At 43.3% G+C, this 21,367-nt stretch overlaps 1 protein-coding gene across 2 annotated transcripts in view; it reads right to left on the bottom strand.

Moving 5' to 3' along the window:
• megf11 (multiple EGF-like-domains 11) overlaps positions 1–21,367 on the bottom strand; it is a 60,633-nt gene that overhangs the window by 31,568 nt on the left and 7,698 nt on the right. For both annotated transcript variants that reach the window (XM_061282520.1, XM_061282519.1), the window contains exons 2-6: positions 17,278–17,407; positions 14,043–14,157; positions 13,301–13,402; positions 11,955–12,055; positions 6,689–6,781 (exon numbers count right to left, since the gene is read on the bottom strand). In XM_061282520.1, the coding sequence (XP_061138504.1) occupies positions 6,689–6,781; positions 11,955–12,055; positions 13,301–13,402; positions 14,043–14,149 (403 nt within the window). In that variant the 5' untranslated portion in view covers positions 14,150–14,157; positions 17,278–17,407. The remainder of the gene's footprint in view (positions 1–6,688; positions 6,782–11,954; positions 12,056–13,300; positions 13,403–14,042; positions 14,158–17,277; positions 17,408–21,367) is intronic.

Raw genomic sequence — 21,367 nt, forward strand, 5'->3', positions numbered from 1 at the left:
CCCGGTGGTTTGTCTCGACCTTGGGAGAATTAACACAAGGGATTTGGGGAGATGTTAATACTTTAGAGGAGTCGAAAAAAAAACCAAAACTATTCTGCTAGATTGCAACCTGCTTTTTAATGGATCAAGCAGTCAATTGTTTTATTGCTATTCAAAACAAAAGACTGAAAAGAAACCATCCTGCAGGCTAATTCTGTGTCGCAGAACCTGGAGCGTTCTACCGGATGTTAAGAAATGCAAATGCCGATTAATACATTCAGTCCTGTTACCCCGATTAAAATGCTCCGTGATTTATCAGTGCGAGATAATAGAATAGGTGGCGCTCTATCTCGGTCGGTGCAATGGAAGCTCCTGAGAGGGTGGCGGGAATGCAGGCGGGCTGAGAGCGCTGCAGAATGCAAACGACTACAACCCCCCCCCAAATACCCTGGGGCCTGGAGGCAAATTTGATTAAAAGTTTGTTTTCCTCACTCTCAACAAACGGAGGAGCCCGTCGATGCGGCACTGACAGTTAATTGGACTTGGCAGGGCCACGAGTTCATTCGTCAGCATTGTGTGGGGGGGCTCGCCTAGGAGGAGCGGGACAATCGATGTTCCTCAGGATGGCCTGTAATCACTGCGCCACTGCGATGAAGTGCAGGGTTAAACATCAGGAGATTGCAGGGGCACCACAGGATCCAAAGAGGGACTGCTAATATTGGCCCGAAACGTAGATTGAAGCAAAGTCACCCCAGGAGAGGACCAGAAGGTACAGAGTTTGACTTTGGACGTGTCTTCGCTCCTCTGGGTAGTAAACGTGAGAAGATAGTCGCCGTATGTGTAAACGAGACTTCATTGTTTCTCCGCCGCAGTGGCTCCACTTTACAACCGTATGCCCCAGAGCACTCAAATAAGTACCAAGAGTGAAAGATTTTATTCTTTCATTATTGACTTCTGCCAACGTTTTGAAATACCGTAATTTTCGGACTATAAGTCGTTTTTTTTTTTCATAGTTTGGGTGGGGGGGGCGACTTATACTCAGGAGCGACTTATATATGTACATATATATGTTTTTTTTCACTTTTTTGGGCATTTTATGGCTGGTGCGACTTATACTCCGGTGCGACTTGTAGTCCGAAAATTACGGTACTTATGAAAAGGACGATGAACAAATGTACGTTTGCGGGTCACGCTGCTTGAGCCCTCGGACAGTTAAAAGTATCATAAAGACATTGCTTCCCTCTTGAAAAGGTGATGACTAGACAACCTTGACAAGATGCAGCTATGAGAAAGCACTCCCAGCATATGAAGGCCATTGAAATAGTTGGACGGAATAAAGCGGAGCATCTACGCGTCAATGTAAACAAATCAATAATCAGATTTCCCGAAAAATGCCAGTGGACCCAAACAAACGGAGCGCCACTTCCAGACTACCAAATGAGCTTTGTTGTGAATCACTATTCAGGAGACATTTTGTCTCTCTAAACTGTTATCATGGCATTTCTCCTGATTTAGACGGGCTGACCTTCTCTTCAGGACAACAGATAAGGCCCATTAATGTCCTTAACTGAGGCCATCTATGCAGACTCCCAGACGCTCTCTTAGCGGATAATTACAAACATCGGCGCGATAGCGCTTGTCAGAACGGGATGCCTTTAAACGATTCTACCGACACACCGTAAATGTCTCAAACTTATGAAAACACATCCGCTCAAATGTCCACACACATTCCCAAAGGTAATGGAGGAGTGAGCTCATGGGTTCCATAAATCCTGTTTAATGGGATCGCACAAGACTCTCCAGAGCAGAGCGGAGCGGAGCGGAGAGTCAATCTGTGCTCCGGGCCCCCGAAAAACAATTTACAGAAACAACTGCTTTAACTCACTTGACACACTGTAGGCGTACAAAATCTCATTGAATGTTTGAAAACAGTATACTTCCAGGATGCATGGCTTTATGAACACACATTCATCCAACTGCTCTCCACAAGTGCTACAGACATACGAGCCTTCCCCGGAGAAATAAAACATCAAATGAATGTGAAATAGAAACCTAACTGGTACAAATAAATAGTTGTAGTTGCCATCAGTAAACGTGTCTCGTTACATGCTTTTCTAATGAGCAATGTAATCGATTTTTATTTGCAGTAATATCTTCAAATACTCTCTCGCCGGCCGTAACGTTGGGGCGTAAAAAGTGCGAGATTTTTAGATTGCATACTGAGCAAGAGCTGTTGAATAATGTCAATGGCGTGGTTCGTTTAGCTCGGTGAATCAATTTGATGGTTTATTAGTATTATTCCGAAGTAGACCATTCATACGGAGTTAATTGTAGTCCGCTGGAGATGACTTGGTGGACACTCATAGGCCAAATCACTATCTAGCAAGCTATGTAGCTAGCAATTTAGATGTCTCTCTAGCTAGCTATTTAGCTATCTAGCCATCTATAAATATAGTGTATACGCAAGGCAGAACATGTATATACCGTATTTTCCGGACTATAAGGCACACCGGACTATAAGGCGCACCTTCAACGAATGGCCCATTTTAAAACTTTCTCCATATATAAGGCGCACCGGACTATAAGGCGCACCATTAATGCATCATGTCAGATTTTTAATCCAAATCAAATCATTTTCCATTTTATCTTTTTTATTTCAACTTCAGATGCAACAAATGACTTTATAATCACAAAATAATGATCCATAGTCTTTTTGATTCATGATTCATAGTCTTCAGCGGGCCACTTGTGATTGATTTCATGACACAATGCTACGGGCCAGTTTGAATATAGGAATTTAGTCCATATATAAGACGCACTGTCGGCTTTTGAGAAGATTTTAGGTTTTTAGGTGCGCCTTATAGTCCGGAAAATACGGTAAATATAATATCTCCTAGCCACAGTCCTTGTTAGATTGTGTATATGGCTAATGAATTGGCTGGGGAGCTGACTGGGGAGTCGTGCGTGGTGTGTAATTTGCATCCTGTAGGTCTTGGACGATGATGCATGGCAATGTCCTGCTGCTCTGGGAGAGGAGGGGAACCATCTGGCTTACATGCACTTCTGAGAATAATGTGTAAATATTGTTGACGGGTGCCAGAGGGAATCCTCACCCAAATACATTCTCGCTGCATGTATTAGGTGGAGCTCTGTGACAATAGTTCAACTAGTTGGTGTTGCTGCTCGCGGCATCCTCTGTCATGTCGTTTGTAATAATGTTACTGATTTATTTGACAATTAACATGAAGTAAGTAGCCCCTCTGGCTGTAGCAATTTCGACTTTCGCAAATCTTCTGAGCCTGCATTCAATTCAACTGGTGTTACACCAACACATGTCTCGTTTAGAGATGATTCGGGGGGAGGAATAGGTTACCTCATGGACCATAGATGACCATCCAGATTGAAAATGAACAAACTTATCACCTTACAAAAAGCATGGACAATCAGAGATGTCTCTGGCTCCTATTTGTTGTGTTATCTGATTATTTAGTATTACTCTTATTACCGTTTTTTCCATGTATAATGCGCAAAATTTAACTAATTTATTGTCCTCAAATCTGGGGTGCGCATTATACATGGGTACAAAAAAAAGATTTTTTTTTTTTTTTTAAATCCGGAGATGATACGGAGGCCGCCATTACAGATGCGCTTTCTTTCTTCTCTGCTGTTCACTTCAAACACGCTCCATACGAACACAATCCTCTGGTATCAGACGCTTGCTCGATCACCTGCTCGTATGCTGTCACAATGTACCCTACACAAATCCGAAACATTTCTTCGCTATTGAGTATGCTAGCGCATGCGCAGTGATACTGACCGGCAGAATAACATCCGGTTGTTCCCAATGATCTTTGTTTACGGACTTAAGTAGGACTCAAAATTTGGGTGCGTATTATACATAGGTACAGGCTTTTTTCTAGCATCAACATGCCATTTTTAGGGTGCGTATTATGCATGGGGGCGCATTATACATGGAAAACACGGTATTTATTGTTTGTGCCTTCTTGCTTTTTATATTGCGTCGTTTACTTGTACGTCTATCGTGTAATACGTCTTGTCACCGTGGGATAGAGAAAACGTCATTTCGATCTCTTTGTGCGTCTCGGCATGTGAAGACGTTGACAATAAAGCGGACTTTGACTTTGACGTATCATAAAGAAATCAAACTATTAGCGTAAAAAGCAGGATCGATGAGAATTTGACATTCAACAATAGCTGCTCTAGAAATCCAGTGACAATCCCTCACATGATCACAATGAAGCCTATATTGTCTTGCAAATAGTTTTTCCGCTGCCACGGTTCATATTTTAAAGTGAACACAGTTGTGGAGCAACACGACAAAACTATTTGATCATAAACCACAAGACAGCCAAACCATAGAAAGCCAAAACAAAAACATCAGAATGCATTTTAATGCTGTGCACTGTAAAGCGAGAGGAGAACGACAAAACGATGAACGCACAATATGCTCAAGAGCACAAACGGCACACAAAGCAGCAGCAACAATGAAACAGTCATTCATTTCTCATGAGAACTCAAAACTCAACTCAGGATTGCCACCGTCAACAAGAAACATTCCATTTTGTCCTCTAAGCGGCTTCATATTAGCCACTGTGTCCTTGTGGAAAGAGCCCCCTTGGACTCCACGTAGGTCACAGGGCATCTCCGGTCCCAGTGGGACTCTCGTTTCAAAACCGGCGAGAGGATGAAATATTTTCTGGCATCAGCAGGTGGATCCCAGTAGGCGGCAAAGAGAACAAAAAAAAAAACCCCAGCCGATATCTTCAGCTGCAAAACAACTCGCTGAATCTTCCGGAAGCTTATCGCCTTCTCTTTGCTGGCCCCCCCAAAAAAACAAAAAACCACTTTGAGGCCTGACACATATACAAAGCAACTTCCTGCCAGGTGCTGCTCCACAAACCAGGTCCAAGCCTTTGATTGGGAGCCAAAGGACTGGCTGGAAAGCTGTCACTTTAGCTTTGGGCTGCTCGGCATCCCTCCCACTTCATCTCCAAGCTTTTTAATCGCATTCACGCATTCCTCGCTACGTGACCAGCGCGCATTGGGACTTCTCCCCGCCGGTCCAATCGCACAACTGCCTTTTAAAATGCAATATAGGAATTTTGTAGCCTGCGAGAGCCGTCCGTGCACATCTATGGACGTTGATATCGCCTAGGTTAGACATCTGCAGGACCGAGACATGGCGAAAAGGAGGGTCGATTTCATTGGAGAATTGGCAGAGATTGCGCATTTTAAACAGATGAAAGCTCGCAAATGAAAAGCCCGGACTGGCGCCTGTGATGGAAATCCAAAGTTATGAATAATGCCTCTGTTTCGCTGCTCAAGTCTTTTAATAAGTTGGATTAGCAAAGCACCTGCACGCCGCACTGCGCCTCTAACCAGCCGAGAGTGGGACAAGAGTCTCCTGGGGGTCTCCCTGAAGCCTCACACACTCCCTTGTTGCAGCCTCACCCACGTGCAGGGCTGGCAGGGCGAGACGCGTTGACGCGGGAGCGGTTGATTTACACACATCTGCTAATCAGAGAATGGCTTTCTTGCTAATGAAAATTCATAGAGCCCATACACTAACACTACTGGTATAATTTCTCATTCTTTATTCTGACAGCTTGATTTATTGTCGTGTACGGCGATTGCGTTGCGCGACTTTACGCAGACTTGCTGCTTTGCACTTACACCACCCGGACACTAGTTGGCAGCGTGGCTTGCTCATTTGAGGCTGCAGCAAAAATAAGCATGATGCCATGTGAAGATCATATTCATGATAATGCAAGCTCAGTGAATAAGTGACTGTTGATTTCCCTCAATGTATACAGTAGGTGCATTTCTATGACGCTGCAAATCAGCATATGCAGCATCCAGCGCTGTTCTTTATTATAAATACGCTTTATTAATCCCTCGGTCTAAATGGGTTTATACGCAGCACATTTCACTAAACCTTTTGGCAGTACCTCCAAAACAGTCTGCTCGGCATAAAAACAAGCCAGTATGTGCATATTTGTGTTTTAAAGGGAATGAGAGGAGCTAGGAATAAAGAGGGCTGTGTACACACCCACAACGGCGCAGACGGCCATTTCCAACTGCGCCCAGCCACCTAAAAAGCCCCATTTGGCTCTTGACTTGCCTTTGTCATCAAATATTTGACTTATGAGAAAAACCCATTACGTTTTTTTGTTGTTCTCTGGTGAGGCCTGAATGGATTCATGGCATTTCCGTTCATTTGAATGGGGAAATACGATAAGAGAAGCTCATCGATAATCTTTCGATCCTATCAGGCATCAGAAAGAACCTGGCATTTAGCTATTTAAAAATCTTTTGCAACTTTTTGGAAGCCATGTTGAAAAGGCCACGGAATAGAACAGCCGCCATTATAGCTCGTTAGCGCCTGGCATTGATTGATCCTTGCGCAGCCACAGGTCACAAGCACCCGTCTAATCATGATTAAGATCATAACAGAGAGCTTGTGAGACACAGCGGGGCTGCAGCCATTCATCCATTCTTCAGATTCCATCAAGCATATCACTTCCACTTCCAGCAAATGAAATCAGTGGCACTTACCTGTTCCAATGGCTGTGGTTGCAAAGAAGAGAAGATACAAAGCTAAGTAGCTTTGCGATAGAGCCAAATGCTTCCAAACTAGCAGCCCATTTAGGCGTCAATGAATCCGAGGAGTAACTAATAGTGAACTCACCGCTGGAGCAGTCCAGTCCGCCCCAACCTGGCTCGCACTGGCAGGTGTCAGGAGACACACAGCGGCCGTGGACACACTCTTCCGTGCATAGAGCTGGGGAAAACAAACAAGCGTGTCAGCAAATCAAATGCGGGTTTGATCTTTTTTGAAAAGTTGGATTGGCGTTAAATGCCGAGCGAGCTTAAGCATCACTTTGAAGGGGGCCAAATGCTGTTCAACGCTCATATTCGACATCCATCTCCGTTATTTGACAGCCGACGAAACCATTTCTCTGTCGACTTAATCAACATCTCAGTTTATCACCGTTTTACTTTGCGGATGGAGCTGTTATCAGCAGGCGGAGGCGTGACAGAGCGAGCCGTAAATCCTCTCTAATTTGATCAGCCGGTGCTTTGTCATGTTTTCATTCTTGAATACAGCAAGGCCGCGCACTGCCGTGTTTACTAAGTGTCTTGATCGTTCTTATTGAGCAACACAGCGCCCGGCCGGCCATTGGGATCCCATTTGTATTCCTGTGTGCGCGTTCAGAGAGTTTCAAAACGATCGGGCCAGAAGAGATTTTGCAGTTTTCTGTTGTCGTTTTCGGGAAGAATCTAAAATCCATGGCAGAGATGGGCATGAAAGAGCAAAGACAAGGTCATCAGGCCTGCTGGGTTAAGACACACGTTCTTATCTCGGGGAAAGAAAGAAAGAAAGCAAGATGGGAATCAGCAGTTCACCATCTTGGTGCGATGATGCAAGCAAGGGCAGCAAAACGAAGAAATGGCCGATCCTGATTGGACCGTGTCTGGATTCTGCCTCTTTTGTTTTCCCTCCTCATATCATGACAACATCACGGCAGGCTAAGCTTTGAGTAGATTTTCCCAGCTATGTGTGGGATATCATGGCGCTCATCCCGTAGCCAGAGAGGTCAGTCGGGAGTTGGCGGCATGCCCCAACTCTACAGCTATAGATTATCGCTCAATCAGCCTTCCATTAGGCTCGGCCGTTAGCGGGAGGGAGGGAGGGATGAGGCCGGCCGGAAAAGAGGAGCAAGAGGGAGAATCCCAAACAGCCGCAAGCTGCTGCGAATCACGGAAATGCTCCCCAGGCAAAAACGGTAAACCAGAGATTGAAAGATAATGCAGGGCAGATTTCGGAGCATCAGTATTCTGGCAAGGAGAGCGTCTAATTAAAATCAGGAAGGGGAGGGGGGGGGGGCTGTCCACCGTTTGTGCTGACGAAGGTGCGGGATCGACTACCTGTAATCAATGAGGCCACGATATGCCTCGTGTTCAAAACCAGGAGTCGAATGCAATGTCACCACAACGAGCTCATTTGATTTTGTTCCAATCAGCAAATTCTGATCAGCGACCAAGAGGAGAAATGCAAACGTGTCACAAAAAGAAACATGGAAATGAAATTTCGCCCAGGGAGAAAAGATGAAGTGCACACTTCATTCGTACATCTGAATGGCGCTTCCCAAAAAAAAAAAAGGGACAGCATAATTAAACAGGAGTAGGTCTTTTCATTTTAATTGAAATTCATGAATCACCCCGCGAAACTCATTTCTGAGGAATCTGAAAATTGAGTCTTTCATCTTGATAAAAGGCTAATCTAGCTTATTATGCGAGAGGTGTTATCGGCGCCGTTAACAATAGAGCTAATTGCTAAATGTGCTGCAGCCTTAATAAGAGTTATGGTCTTGCGTGGTCACGCCGCTATTTTCGCTTTCTTTCCAGATTCATGACGAAAAGATCAATCGCTAGCTTTCGCTTTCGAGCACAAGTGAAAAGGTGCCCTCAAAATTTTTCAAAGTATTGTGATTGTGAGGCTAATTTGTTTTACCAACTACATTAAGTTTGTCACCTTTGCCAAGAAATCTAAATTGCGATTGACTCATTTTAGCGTGCTAGCATGCACACAATCGTGTTTGTGCTTCTCTGTGTGTGTGCAATAGTGGAGTGATCTACCGCGACGGCCCCTACGGTGAAATCAATCTACGAGAGCACACATCAAACATAGCCCCTCCAAACTTTCCGTCGAGGAAAGAAATGATTTGATTCTAAAAACTTTCTCTTTCAAGCATAGAAAAAAAGAAATATCAAAGGCTCGGAAATCCTTTTTCGTGTCTCCAATAGGACATGTTGTACTAGTGTCTACAAGTTGCCATCTCCATTGAATGATGTGACGTGAGACATGTTGGCGCTTTACAAAGGCACGCCAAGAGTCTGCCGGCCTATTGAGCGAATTTCTTCCACCACGATTGTCAGCCTTAGCAAATGAGTTCCTCGCATCCGAGCGAGCTCCTGATTAAGGTAATGAAGGGCTTCCGACAGATCAAAGGTCACGCGTTCATGAAGCAGCCAGCCCTCAGGTAAAACTTGGCATCTAATTACACACAAACAGAGAACATACTCAAAGATTGCGAGCTGGTTGATTTGGTGGCACCCAAGCTTTGAAATTGTTTTATTGTTGATTGCTAATTGCTTTGGGCAAATTAGGTTCATTGAAATTCATGAAATGTCACAACAAAGAATACACAGGTATACCGAAATGATGCTTATCAATCGGTATAGTCGCAAATTTGCATTCTCTGTGTGAAGCCGGTGCCCATTTGAGCATACAAAGCTATTTTACTATTTCTTGTATGACTGCCACTTGCTACACAGCAATTAATTGTTCTGTCAGTCACAATATGTCACTGACGGATTGGTGACAATAACAATGTCGCTCGTAAATAATTCTTGGAGACCAATTAAGTGGAATTGGATAATTATCCTCAGCACTGCAGATGGGAATCTGGATAGTACGAGAGGAAAACAAAAATACGACAATGCTCAGGTTTGAACGTTGAATGCTAATCATTCATACAAAGTTATTTTAACGAGAGGCAAACGACATTGCGTGTCGTTAAAGTCATCAACAGTTTCCGAGTGCCCAACATTTCTGATAAAGCTCAGTTCGATAGAACAAAAAAAAAAATACTACAACAATCTCTTCCTATACTGCAATGAGATGCCACAAGATGGCGCCAAAGTTCCATATTAAAAGAAATTGGTCATAAGGAAGTGTCCATATGCTTGCGCACTTGTGGTATTTTTTTTCGTGACTCAAATAATCCGTAAAATGGCTTTAAAGGGTATTTTTTGTATATCAATAATTTAAACTATACATTGTCAATTACAACTTTTTTTCTCTCTCATGATTTGGCGCTATCCACGATCTTATCTCCCACAAATGGCGGTGGACTACTGCATATTTAATACCCAACAATTCTACAATTTTTACTCAAAACACAAAACAAAAGCTATTTTACATACACCCAACAAAGCGTGGTGAAATAGACAAATTGGGTTCATTTTGGGTCGATCCGAGCTATAATGCCCCCTTTTGTCACTGCATGCAAAACAGCTGCGGGACTACAAATCTCTTAATCCTGGAAGTGAGAGTGCTAGGATTAAAAGGGCTGAAAGAGTTTGCAAAGGCAGCAGAAAGCAAAAGTGCCCTCTTGGCCCCTCAGTGGCCCGCCTTTTTCCCCTCAGCTTGACATGAAATCAAACTAAAAGCTAACAACGCGTAAAATCCGACGGCCGGACTTGCAGATTGCGCTGGTTAACATCCTGAAAAGTCGTCAATGAGTACATAACTTTATTGTCGGTCAGATGGTTAATGAATACATTATTGATCAAACTGCGACTCGCTCCGAAAGACCCCCCGAGCCATTTTCTTGGCCTGTTTCCCAGAATTGTAATGCTCAGACAAGGACAAGCAAAAAGGAAGTCATGCAAAAGATCTGGAAAATATCAGAATGGGATTTCAATTTCTTTCTTAGAATATCTTGCGCAATCCAAACTGCAACGGAAACCCGACGTGACTTACATCGGCTGCAGCTATTGAACACGATTAGAAGCGATTATCCCATCCGTGATCATAATCGTCGGATTAAAATTGATTTTCAAGCATTAAACCGTGGAGCTATTTTGTCTATTTTGGGTTCTATGCTAGCTAGCAGTTGTAGAGCTGATGTATGTGTTGCACGGGAGGTTGAAATGATCCCAAACGACATTTTTCTCCCTGGCTTGGCACCATTGCACCAACCTATTTGCACCCGAGTCTGCAGTAGCATTAGTCCATGTGGAAAAATGCTTGGAGGCAGAGATTTTGCTCACCTTGGTTTAGCTAGAATTCTTATTTTAAAAAGCAAAAGCAGGCTGTGGTTTAATGTTGTGCTGTGATTGGCCAGTTTAGCTTGCTGGGCTGGCTGTGGCTTAGTCATAAAAGAATAAAATCAGGAGTGAAAGATTCACATTGATTCACAGTGTCTGGTGGAGAGCAAAAGTTTATTTTGCTTGTTAACTTTTACCATGAACAATATAGGCTATTTGTTGCTCTTGCTTTGTTTAGTACAAGAGTGTAAAAAGAAATTGAAAGTCATAAAGGCATATCAGGAAAGAGAGTTTATGAAGCGCAAGGCTTGGCGAACTTTTAGAGAAACGCCTTACAGAGGGGAAATTTCCATGTTCATTTCCATGATGAGTAGAAAAATTCGATTAATATCCATCGTCGCAGCTTCGGCTAACAATCTTTCTACAAAGAGAAAGGAGCTCCTAGTAGCTCCAAAAAAAAATTCAGGGTGGCCTATTGAGACTGCTAAGCCCCTTTTCCATTCATTCTTTAAAAATAAAATCAAATAAATACAGCGACTTCAATTGTCGCTAAGAAACAGACATGAGCAGAATCATTTTCACATTGGGAGGCATGGTGTGATTCATGTGCTGGAGAATCACTTATATATTTTGATATTTTTCACCCCAGGTACATGTTTCTAAATGTTACTAGGTAGACATGTTGCAAATTATTTAACAGACCCCAAGTTAGGCCTCGCAGATCCCCTGACGATGCCACTTTTTAGAACGGCTCAACACAAACAACATTGTCGAAACGGACTGTAATGAGTCAAATTAAGGTTGAGAAGAAAAAAAAAAAAAGGAAAAAAAATCTATTTGTGTTTGTCTAATGTGAGAATAATCAGTTAAGGATTATTTCCAGCATCTCGCTTCAGGCTCATTTCCACGCCTTGTGTTTTTCTCTCTAAAACGGATTGCTCTTAAGAGCGTGCCCGGTCGGCTCGTTAACTTTTCCCCTTGTTATACGGCTTCAATTAAATTAATTTAGCTGTATACAGAGAGCGCTCGGTGTTATAAAAGGCTACGCCTGCGTGTTAAATCAGACCCAGTCGTCTAAAACCGAGCAAAGCCACGCGGAGGGAAAAATGGATACTCACGAACACACAAGTCTCCACTCTCAAAGTAACCAGGGCAACATTGGGAGCGGCGCCTATACATGGTCCTCACGCCGCGCCGGTACGCCGTCTTATAGCTGATCCTGAGGAAACAACACACAGCCAGACGGAGACGCCATGTACAGCAAGTGAGAGCGCTTCCGAAAAGACAGGAAAACAAACACGGCAATGTTTTGCTTTGATTGATCCTTCAAGTGGAAACGAGTCACGAGGAATCAAAGTCGCTGAAGCACATTGCAAAGGAGACAGGAGAAAATATTTACCTGCACTGACTAGAACAAATGAATCATCACCAATTTTTCATTCCGATGACTTTGGGTGAGATATTCTCCAAAACAGCCTTTCCAAAAGTTACCTTCCGGACCGGAAAGAATCTATTGACTTATTATTTTTTATTTGCCCAAACCTTTAAGTGGAAATGTACATGGGAATATTTTGTCAATAAATGATGGATTGAAGTACCGTATTTTCCGGCCTATAAGGCGCACCGGACTATAAGGCGCACCTTCAATGAATGGCCCATTTTAAAACTTTATCCTTATATAAGGCGCACCGGACTATAAGGCGCACCATTAATGCATCATGTCAGATTTTTAATCCAAATCAAATCATTCTCCATTTTATCTTTTTTTATTTCAACTTCAGACGGAACAAATGACTTTATAATCATAAAATAATGATCCATAGTCTTTTTGATTCATGATTCATAGTATTCAGCGGGCCACTTATGATTGATTTCATGACACAATTGTTCGGGCCAGTTTAAATTTAGGAATTTGGTCCATATATAAGGCGCACCGGACTATAAGGCGCACTGTTGGTTTTTGAGAAAATTTTAGGTTTTTAGGTGCGCCTTATAGGGCGGAAAATACGGTAAGTGTGAGACGCGAGGAGGAACCCAATTTTAGTTTGGAGACAAAACGTTTTAGGGAAGGATTTATGTTGGAACAATGACTTTGGGTTAGATATTCTCCAAAACAGCCTTTCCAAAAGTTACCTTCCGGACCGGAAACAATCTTTTGACTTATTATTTGCCCAAACCTTTAAGTGGAAATGTACATGGGAATGTTTTGTCAATAAATGATGGATTGAAGTAAGTGTGAGACGCGAGGGGGAACCCAATTTTAGTTTGGAGACAAAACGTTTTAGGGAAGGATTTATGTTGGAACATTAAACAACAAGATGAATGCCTGTCTGGCAGCGTACAATGATCGGAGCAACCTTTCAACCTACGGTCTGAAATGAGGATTATTTCCCATATAAACCCCAATAATTCATTTGTTCAAAAATCTGGCAGCCAAACCAAAAAAAAAAAAAGTCCGACGTACCTGTGCCTTGTGCACTTGAACCAATTTAGAATATCCGTGCACCTGGTGTAGTAGATCTGGTCAAACGGGTGAGCGTAAGACTCCTGAACGGTGACGGCGTAGCTAAAAAGATCCAAATGTGAGAAGATTAGTTGAGCCTTGGTGAAAGCGGCTCGCATTTTTCTAGGATAAATAACAAGACGGCGGAAAGGTCTGGAGAGTCGGCGGCTGCAATGAAAGCGGTGAAATGAGGGACCTTTTGGGTGATTCATCTCATGGATGCAAGTGCCACAGGAAGCAGGTGGATATTGGCCGACCACAAAGCCCACTTAAGGGATTCATATCAATGCCAACAAGGTGGAAGCGCAAACCTAAGTACCCTCACCTTGGTCAGGCAATAACCCAGGTAATATATCACCGCAGTTTTCTTTCCTCCCCCCCAGAAATTATTCCATTTTATTCCTCATAAGTTGACACCACCCGGTGCAGATAATAATTATTCCGGCTCTGTGGCTGTTGTGATTGATCGGGATGAGAGTAGCCTGATCAATTTGCCTGCGTATTTCATTTGATGCTGCAACTCCTCCCATCCTTCAACTCGGGCTGCGCCGGATCGATACGGCTATAATGGCCCGGAATGGATCGGAGGCTTTGGTGAAGAGAGCCTGTTTCACTATAGATGCGGCAGCCTCGACAAGCTCGTGGCGCTGGTTTGAACTGGGATCTTTTATTTTTTTTTAAGCAGAAGAGGAAACATACTGACCTTTCCCAGTGGCTGCAGACGTTGGGGTCATCGGGGTTAAGAGTCCATACGTGAGCCGTCAAGACCAAAATGAGGCGCAAGGACGACAGAGTAACCGGTGATCCCATCACTCAAACTGAAACCGGAATAAAATGAGATCAGGATTCAGATTCAATTCACTTACAGGAATAACACTTTGATTTCGGTCAGGCCCAGAGGCTAGAAACACTGTCGGGTAGTTTTACTCATTTGACATTTTTAGACTCGTGTGAAAAGTAATGAAATGTTCAATCAAGGATTTGTGGCGGTGACGGACAAGACGATTCATTCTTGTATTTTGAAATGTGAACAAATGGAAGGTTGACGGACATCCTGGCCTCGATTGTGGTTGACCTTTGATATTCCACTCTTCTGATAATAGCATCACTTAGTCATGACATTTTGAAAGACAATTGTTTTATCTAAACCAGGGGGAAGGAAAACTTTTGCATTCAAGGGCCACGTTTGTTTGTTTATTTGTTTGTTTTTACAACAGAAAGATGGAACGGGCCATTTGGAGCTAAAAAAAAGAAAGGGCTCATCTTGCAAATGTCACATGATCAAATTCAGGCGATCTGTGCACCATGATGTCATTTTCAAATCAACAACTAGTGACAAAATGGCCGCCTGCCACCAATCATGGATAAACATGGGTGCATTTCGCTGTTTAACTATTATTCCACAAACACAATCATAATGAGAATGTTGTGTAAAGTTTTTTTTTTTTTAATTTGACGTCCTCTTTAATGAGATCAATCAATTAAAAAAAATAATGAAGAAACATGTTTATTCATATTGCAAAATTCCAGCGCTCATAATACTGTCACGTTGGCCAAATTGAATTTTTGGCCCACTCTAAGTCTCAAAGTCGTGTTGCATATTAACAACAAAACAGTCACCTATAGCTTTTCCTTGACAAACAAACAAAAACTACCCCCAAGCACAATACGTTTTGCAAAATGTTGTTTGTTTGGCATTAATTAGCCAAAGCAAACCTTCGCCAAGGCTTCAATGATGTTCATCAGCAAGCAAACATGCACAATCTGGGAAGGAGGGGAAACAAATCCTGCATGCAGCACTTTGCAACCTGTCCAACCAGACGTGACAGCCATATTTTATCTTAACATGTTCTCCAAGATGCTTGGACAGATGTTTTCATGATGCCTTCTCAGCAAAGTCCAGCGAATGATTGAATCATTTTGATTCGTGGGCTACTTTCGAGGAGACCTTCAACGGTGACGCTGATTAGTCGGGCTCAGCGGCTTCTTTCATTAGACGCACATGCAAAGAGCAATAACGTACGATGGGAGATGCTTGACACCGATGAATTCCCTCCATCCGCAGATCTTATTCAAGCAAATGGGGAGCAACTATAAAGAAGGAGTTCGCGCAGCATAGGTTAATACCTGCATGCTATTAGCGCTAATGGCGCTAAACTGACATCCGCCTTGGAGAGAAAGACGCCATTAGAGTAGAGAGGAAGTCTGAGACCTTCTCTAAAGAATTAGAATGTAGGCACACTTTTTTTTTTTTTTTTTACATGTGTCACACTCCAGGGCTCGATATGAATCGAGATCCATATCCGAGCGACCGTAACCAATAACGTCAGCGTTCGCATGTTGCGCTAATCTTCTGCATTGATTGCCGCGTGTAGTTCACTCACAAGTGAGGCAAAATCAATCAGAGCTTCACTCGCTCTAAGTAGGAGTCCATCCGAGCAGGCAGGGGTTACTGTCATGTTCATTTCCTTAACAGGATGATTAATCAAGGTGTGCGCCGGTTACAGGAGACAGCTGCTTTCAAATTCTGAAGCCTCCGCTGAAATCATCTAGTTAAACACAAGAGGGGCCACGACTTGATTGACAAGAAGGTTTTCAGCGCTCGGGTGATGAGCCCACTCACCGTCGCGGGTTCTGGATGAGTGGAGTGCCACATCGCATGTCGTCTGACCTCACGGATGGCGGGAGGCCAGAAGTGCTTACATGAAGTGTCGTGTCAATGTCCTGGATAACTTTGTGCACATAGTTTTGAATGGCACTTGTGTTTTTGTGAATGTCATAAAACATGATCTGGATTTAAAATCTGCCATGTCTAAATCAAACCCGAGGCTCGGGGGCCATCTACGGCCCACCGCATCATTTTATGTGGCCCGAGAAGACACATTTTGCATCGACTTTGTGTCATTACTAAAATTGCAAATGGTCTTCACTTTTAAAAAATAGAGATGTTGCTAGTTTTGTTTAATGCCATTCATCTTTTAAAAATATTTGAACAGTTTTTACTAGATTTCAAAACAGTTTCTAGTATGTCTATAAAAGACCTTGACAGTCTTAATGGCCCTCCGAGGGACTACAAAAATGAGTTGGATACCCCCTGGTCTATGTGGAAAAACATTTTTTTCCAAAATGAATTAAAAATCATCCCTACTCTGAAGAAAAAAAAAAAAAAAGAAAAACGTCAACTACCGTATTTTATAAATTATAGTATATTTTATTTTATAATTTTATTTATAAGGCGCACCTAAAAACCTAAAATCTTCTCAAAAGCCGACAGTGCGCTTTATAGTCCAGTGGGCCTTATATATGGACTAAATTCCTAAATTCAAACTGGCCCAAAGCATTGTGTCATGAAATCAAGCATAAGTGGCCTGCTGAAGACTATGAATCATGAATCAAAAAGACTATGGATCATTATTTTGTGATTATAAAGTCATTTGTTGCATCTGAAGTTGAAATAAAAAAGATAAAATGGAGAATGATTTGATTTGGATTAAAAATCTGACATGATGCATTAATGGTGCGCTTTATAGTCCGGTGCGCCTTATATAAGGATTAAGTTTTAAAATGGGCCATTCATTGAATGTGCGCCTTATAGTCCGGTGCGCCTTATATAAAGGATTAAGTTTTTAAATGGGCCATTCATTGAAGGTGCGCCTTATAGTCCGGTGCGCCTTATAGCCCGGAAAATACGGTAATTATTTTTTTTATTGCTATCATTAAGGTTCGATGTGCCTTGGACATTCTCATCAAAGTTTGTTGGGACCGTCCACCCACGGATGACGAGGTTCTAATAATATGATTGCGGATATGGAGGAAAGTTTGCAGACTAAAAATTCGAGTAGCGAGTCGGCTTATTATGAATGGTAGCTACACGCAAAGTTATTAGAACCTTTGAAGTGACAAGAACACATCGGCTAATAGCAAAAGACACGAGACACCTCGTAGTAACACTTGTGTAGAGAGCGCGGAGAAGCGGCGGCGGTCGGTCGGTCGGGATTCTCTGAAGCCTCCCTGTTGTGTTGTGTTGAGACGCACACTCTCTGGGAGAAGTGATGACAGGTCACAGATCTGTTGGCAAGAAGAAAACTAATGAGCTTATGATGACACACACACACAAGACACAACACACGCTCACATACACATTTGTTACGGGAAGGAGAATCTCCATGGGGGTATCATTCACATAAGCTGCTCGCTCTTAAAAGGCCAATTTATTTAGGCACGCCTCTGCCTCCAATTGCAGTTTTCCTATTATTTTAAGTTGTGCCTCCTACCTGCTTTTCAGCGCTTTGCTGAAGAAATAAAAAGGCTGCATTAAATCAAGAGGGGCAGCCACGATGACGTCGGTTCACACTTCAAAACGCTCGCTCGCCCGCACGCCGCTCGGCCGCCAAATGATCTGCTCTCATTAACAAAGCTTACACCGGGCTCACCGCATGTGATGGCGTTAAAATGCACTAGCGCTTAATGATTCCACCATGAGGTCAGAGGGCACTTTTGAAATTTTTCAAAAACACAATATGACTACTTTGTGGCTTGGCCGCATGAATAATTCAGTCTTTTTTCTTTTGCCAGGAAGGGACACTCCATTAGCCTCCCTAATAAGCCCGTTTAACATATCTTTGTCTCGCTGATGACCTGCCAACAAAGGAAAGTAACCTATTTGAATACGATATGCAATATACTGTATTTTAATAATGAATTCCAATTCATACTGCCGGCCAAAACAATATGCTGTCACTAAGCGTTTTGGTCCCCTGATGCCATGTGATACTGAACTTGGAAGTGTTAAACCCAAGGCCCGGCCGGGGGTCAGATACGGTCCGCCACATCATTTTATGTGTCAAAACTCAAATTATTTGAGTTAGAGATATTTTGCTGTCAACGATATTGGAGTGGGCGTTAAATTAGCTCAGAAGAAAAATAGAAAGATAGATGGCGGGAATGGCAGATGGACAAATATATAAATACAAGCATATGGGTGATTCCGCAACCATATTTGGTTGGCTCGCAATCAATTTAGTACGGCTGCACTGATGGAACAGCTTGGTGACTAGAAATGGAAATGCCACGGACAACATTGTTCCAACAGATTGCTACCGTTTCTTTCAAGTCAGTAGTATTTAAGTGCAACAACAAATCGATAATTAAGCAGTGATCAAATTATTGATGAATCGGTGAATGAGTCTTTTCGATCGATCCATGTATAATGTGTTTCTTCATTGCAGGTGAGCTGAAGCCTATCCCGGCCGACTATGGGCGAGAAGTTGGGTACACACCCTGGACTGGTCCTGAGCCAATAGCAGAAATTTAGACCCCAAAAAAATACCAATTAAGTGCTCAGTTTCCCCCATAGTCAATCAAGGAGGCAGTGAGCCATGAAAGTGAATCGCAATTTACAATTGAAGCCCAAAGATTTCAATGTATACAATCCCTAACTGCTTTGTGTATTTTTTTTTTTCCCCAAACAGAGTTTCATTGAACTAAGGATGAATCGTTTTCTTTCTCAGCATTGCTGAAGACATTTTGCTTGGGTTTACACATCAGACATGCACGTTCCATCAAAGTAAATCTCCTCTCGAGAATTTGTTACCACAATAGAGATTTTTGTTCCCCATTTTGGAATTCTCTTATCTCCGATGATGAGACCGTGAAAATGTTTCTGCGTTGGATCAAAACAGTTGAATAAAACCACCAAGCACTGCAGTCGAACCCGAGAGAGAACTTGAACGCGTTACCGTCAACAAAGCACACTCGCACGCCAACCAACTTTGGGTCGCGCCAATTAGTCGACGTGTTGACTCAGCCACTGTTAGCCACGACGGGCGAGGATGACTAATGGCCAATCAACTAACTGTTTTGGATAAGGCGCTTTGATCAGATCAACAAGGGCTTACTTAGTAGGCGCAGCAAACTACGGCATGGAATTCAGATTTTCCCAATTCTCATAGCTTCAATTTCCAATAAAAAAATAAAAAAAATGTAATCGATTAATCGGCAACGAATTGATTATCGAATGAATCGCTTTGTGTTTTCAATGTCTGTGCAATTGTACCTGGGCCATTTACAACACGTACAATTTGCATTTGGAATTGCAGCAAAATGAGTTGCAGAAGTCCGCACACCGTGCAATACGATTGAGTTCTGCGGAATGGAGCGACGCTTCTTGTACGATGGAGGACAAGCATCCGGGAGTCTCGACAGGGCGCTGGCGGACTTCCACCTGACACTGATGAGGCGAGCGGCGCCCCCTATGTCCCTTGTAGTTCTTATCAGCAGAGACATCTGGCCGGGCGCCTTCAGCATGTGACTTATTAAAGTGCAATGCAATTAAGCGCCGTGTCCCCTGGCTGACCAGCCTTTGCAATCCTCCATGACTGCCGCCTCTCATCACACAGAGGGCCGGGTCCTATCTTTGGCTCTCTCACCGTATCCCAGGTTCATCTCACCGCCGGTCGTTTATTTAAAATGGTACATAAGCAAGTCGAGAGAAAGAAAAATCAGGTGGCGCTGCAATCTCGCGAAGAGCCACAGAGAGAATTCCTGATCAGCGAGGTGCAACACGTCTTTGTTCAATCGTCTAAATGTGAGCCGAGCGCCGACATCCATTTTTTATGAGAATTCATCCCGCTGTTCAATCTGTTTGCTAATCACCGCTGATGGATTCCCGAGCAGCCAAATGTGGACTGATCCAAAGGTTACAGGTGTAAGCAGGCAGGGTGGCGTGCCAATGAGATCAGAGCTTGGCCGGAGCTCTTGTGCATATGTGAGGTAGAGGCAAAGGATGTCATTTAGAGTCAGGGCTCATTAGCGAGGCTACGGCGCTTCCTTTTGCATCTGCCTGCGTGTGTGTGTGTGTGTGTGTGTGTGTGTGTGTGTGTGTGTGTGTGTGTGTGTGTGTGATGTGTTAGAGGCTGGGAGGAGGCAATGGCACGCGCCTATGTCACAAATAAAGCAACGCAACTACAAAGTGAATTCTCACCTTCCTTTCTGCTACCAGCTGAGAAAAACTGTTTAACAGCCTTGTTGTTATTTTATACGTCTCTACACAAATCCTTGCTGAAATTTTAACCGGGGAATCAGTCGAGGAAAGTTTGAAACTTACAGTTGCTGTGCTAATGAAGTGACTGCAGACAAGAATTTGTGCAAATGGGTCACAGTGGTCGGAAAATGACATTGTCCCTATTGAGTATTTTTAGAAGTGTTCTTCCATCCAATAAATCAGTTATCATTTTATTTGCCCCAAAAGTATATTTAAAAACTACGTTGCCCTTATTTTGGACTTCTATGTTACATGCACAAGTAGTGCCATTGTGTAACGTCTACATGACATGACTGAAGCTCAACTTCCCAAAAATGTTGTTCTGGCTGCAATTTGACACTTTAAACAGCAATCAATTTATGAGTGGGGTGAAAATGAAGCAAACGCTGCAGTTGTCTTTGTGGTCAACTTCCGAGCATTCTAATTTTCCCCATCTCTTTTCCCTCAGACAACCTTGTAATCATCACCGGACCTAATGCAATCCAACTTCAACTTCAAAGTCATTCATTATGTGCAATTTGTAGGTTGCTGAGAGAAGATTCCACTGCCTGCCATCAATAAGCGGCCTAATGAAAGCGCCATAAGACAAGAGCACAACTTTCCTGACGGGGAGTCCCGCTCGGACGCCGAGGCTCCCGGGAAAGTGCTGCGCGACGTTTAACGGGAGCTTAATCCCGACCGCATGGTTTATTCATGCGGCCGGCGCAGATATCACGACTCTCATAAATCACACAGCGCGGTGTTGCTGGACGTTGGCGCGAGCCAAGGCAGGGCTCACTAATCTCAACACCATCTTTCATGTGAATAACCTTGCCTCACTGCAGGGCAGGCAAGGCAAGGCAAAGGCAGGCCGACACCAGACACAGCCCGTTGGAGGGAGCCGGTGCTCATTTATTTTATTTCTTTCACTGCAAAGGCTTCGTGAGGAGACAAACACCATCCCATTGGCTCTCAGGCGGTCTCCAACAGGGGTGACAAATTGCTTG

This window comes from Syngnathus typhle, linkage group LG7 (genome assembly GCF_033458585.1).
Source record: "Syngnathus typhle isolate RoL2023-S1 ecotype Sweden linkage group LG7, RoL_Styp_1.0, whole genome shotgun sequence".
In the NCBI taxonomy this organism is placed as follows: domain Eukaryota; kingdom Metazoa; phylum Chordata; class Actinopteri; order Syngnathiformes; family Syngnathidae; genus Syngnathus; species Syngnathus typhle.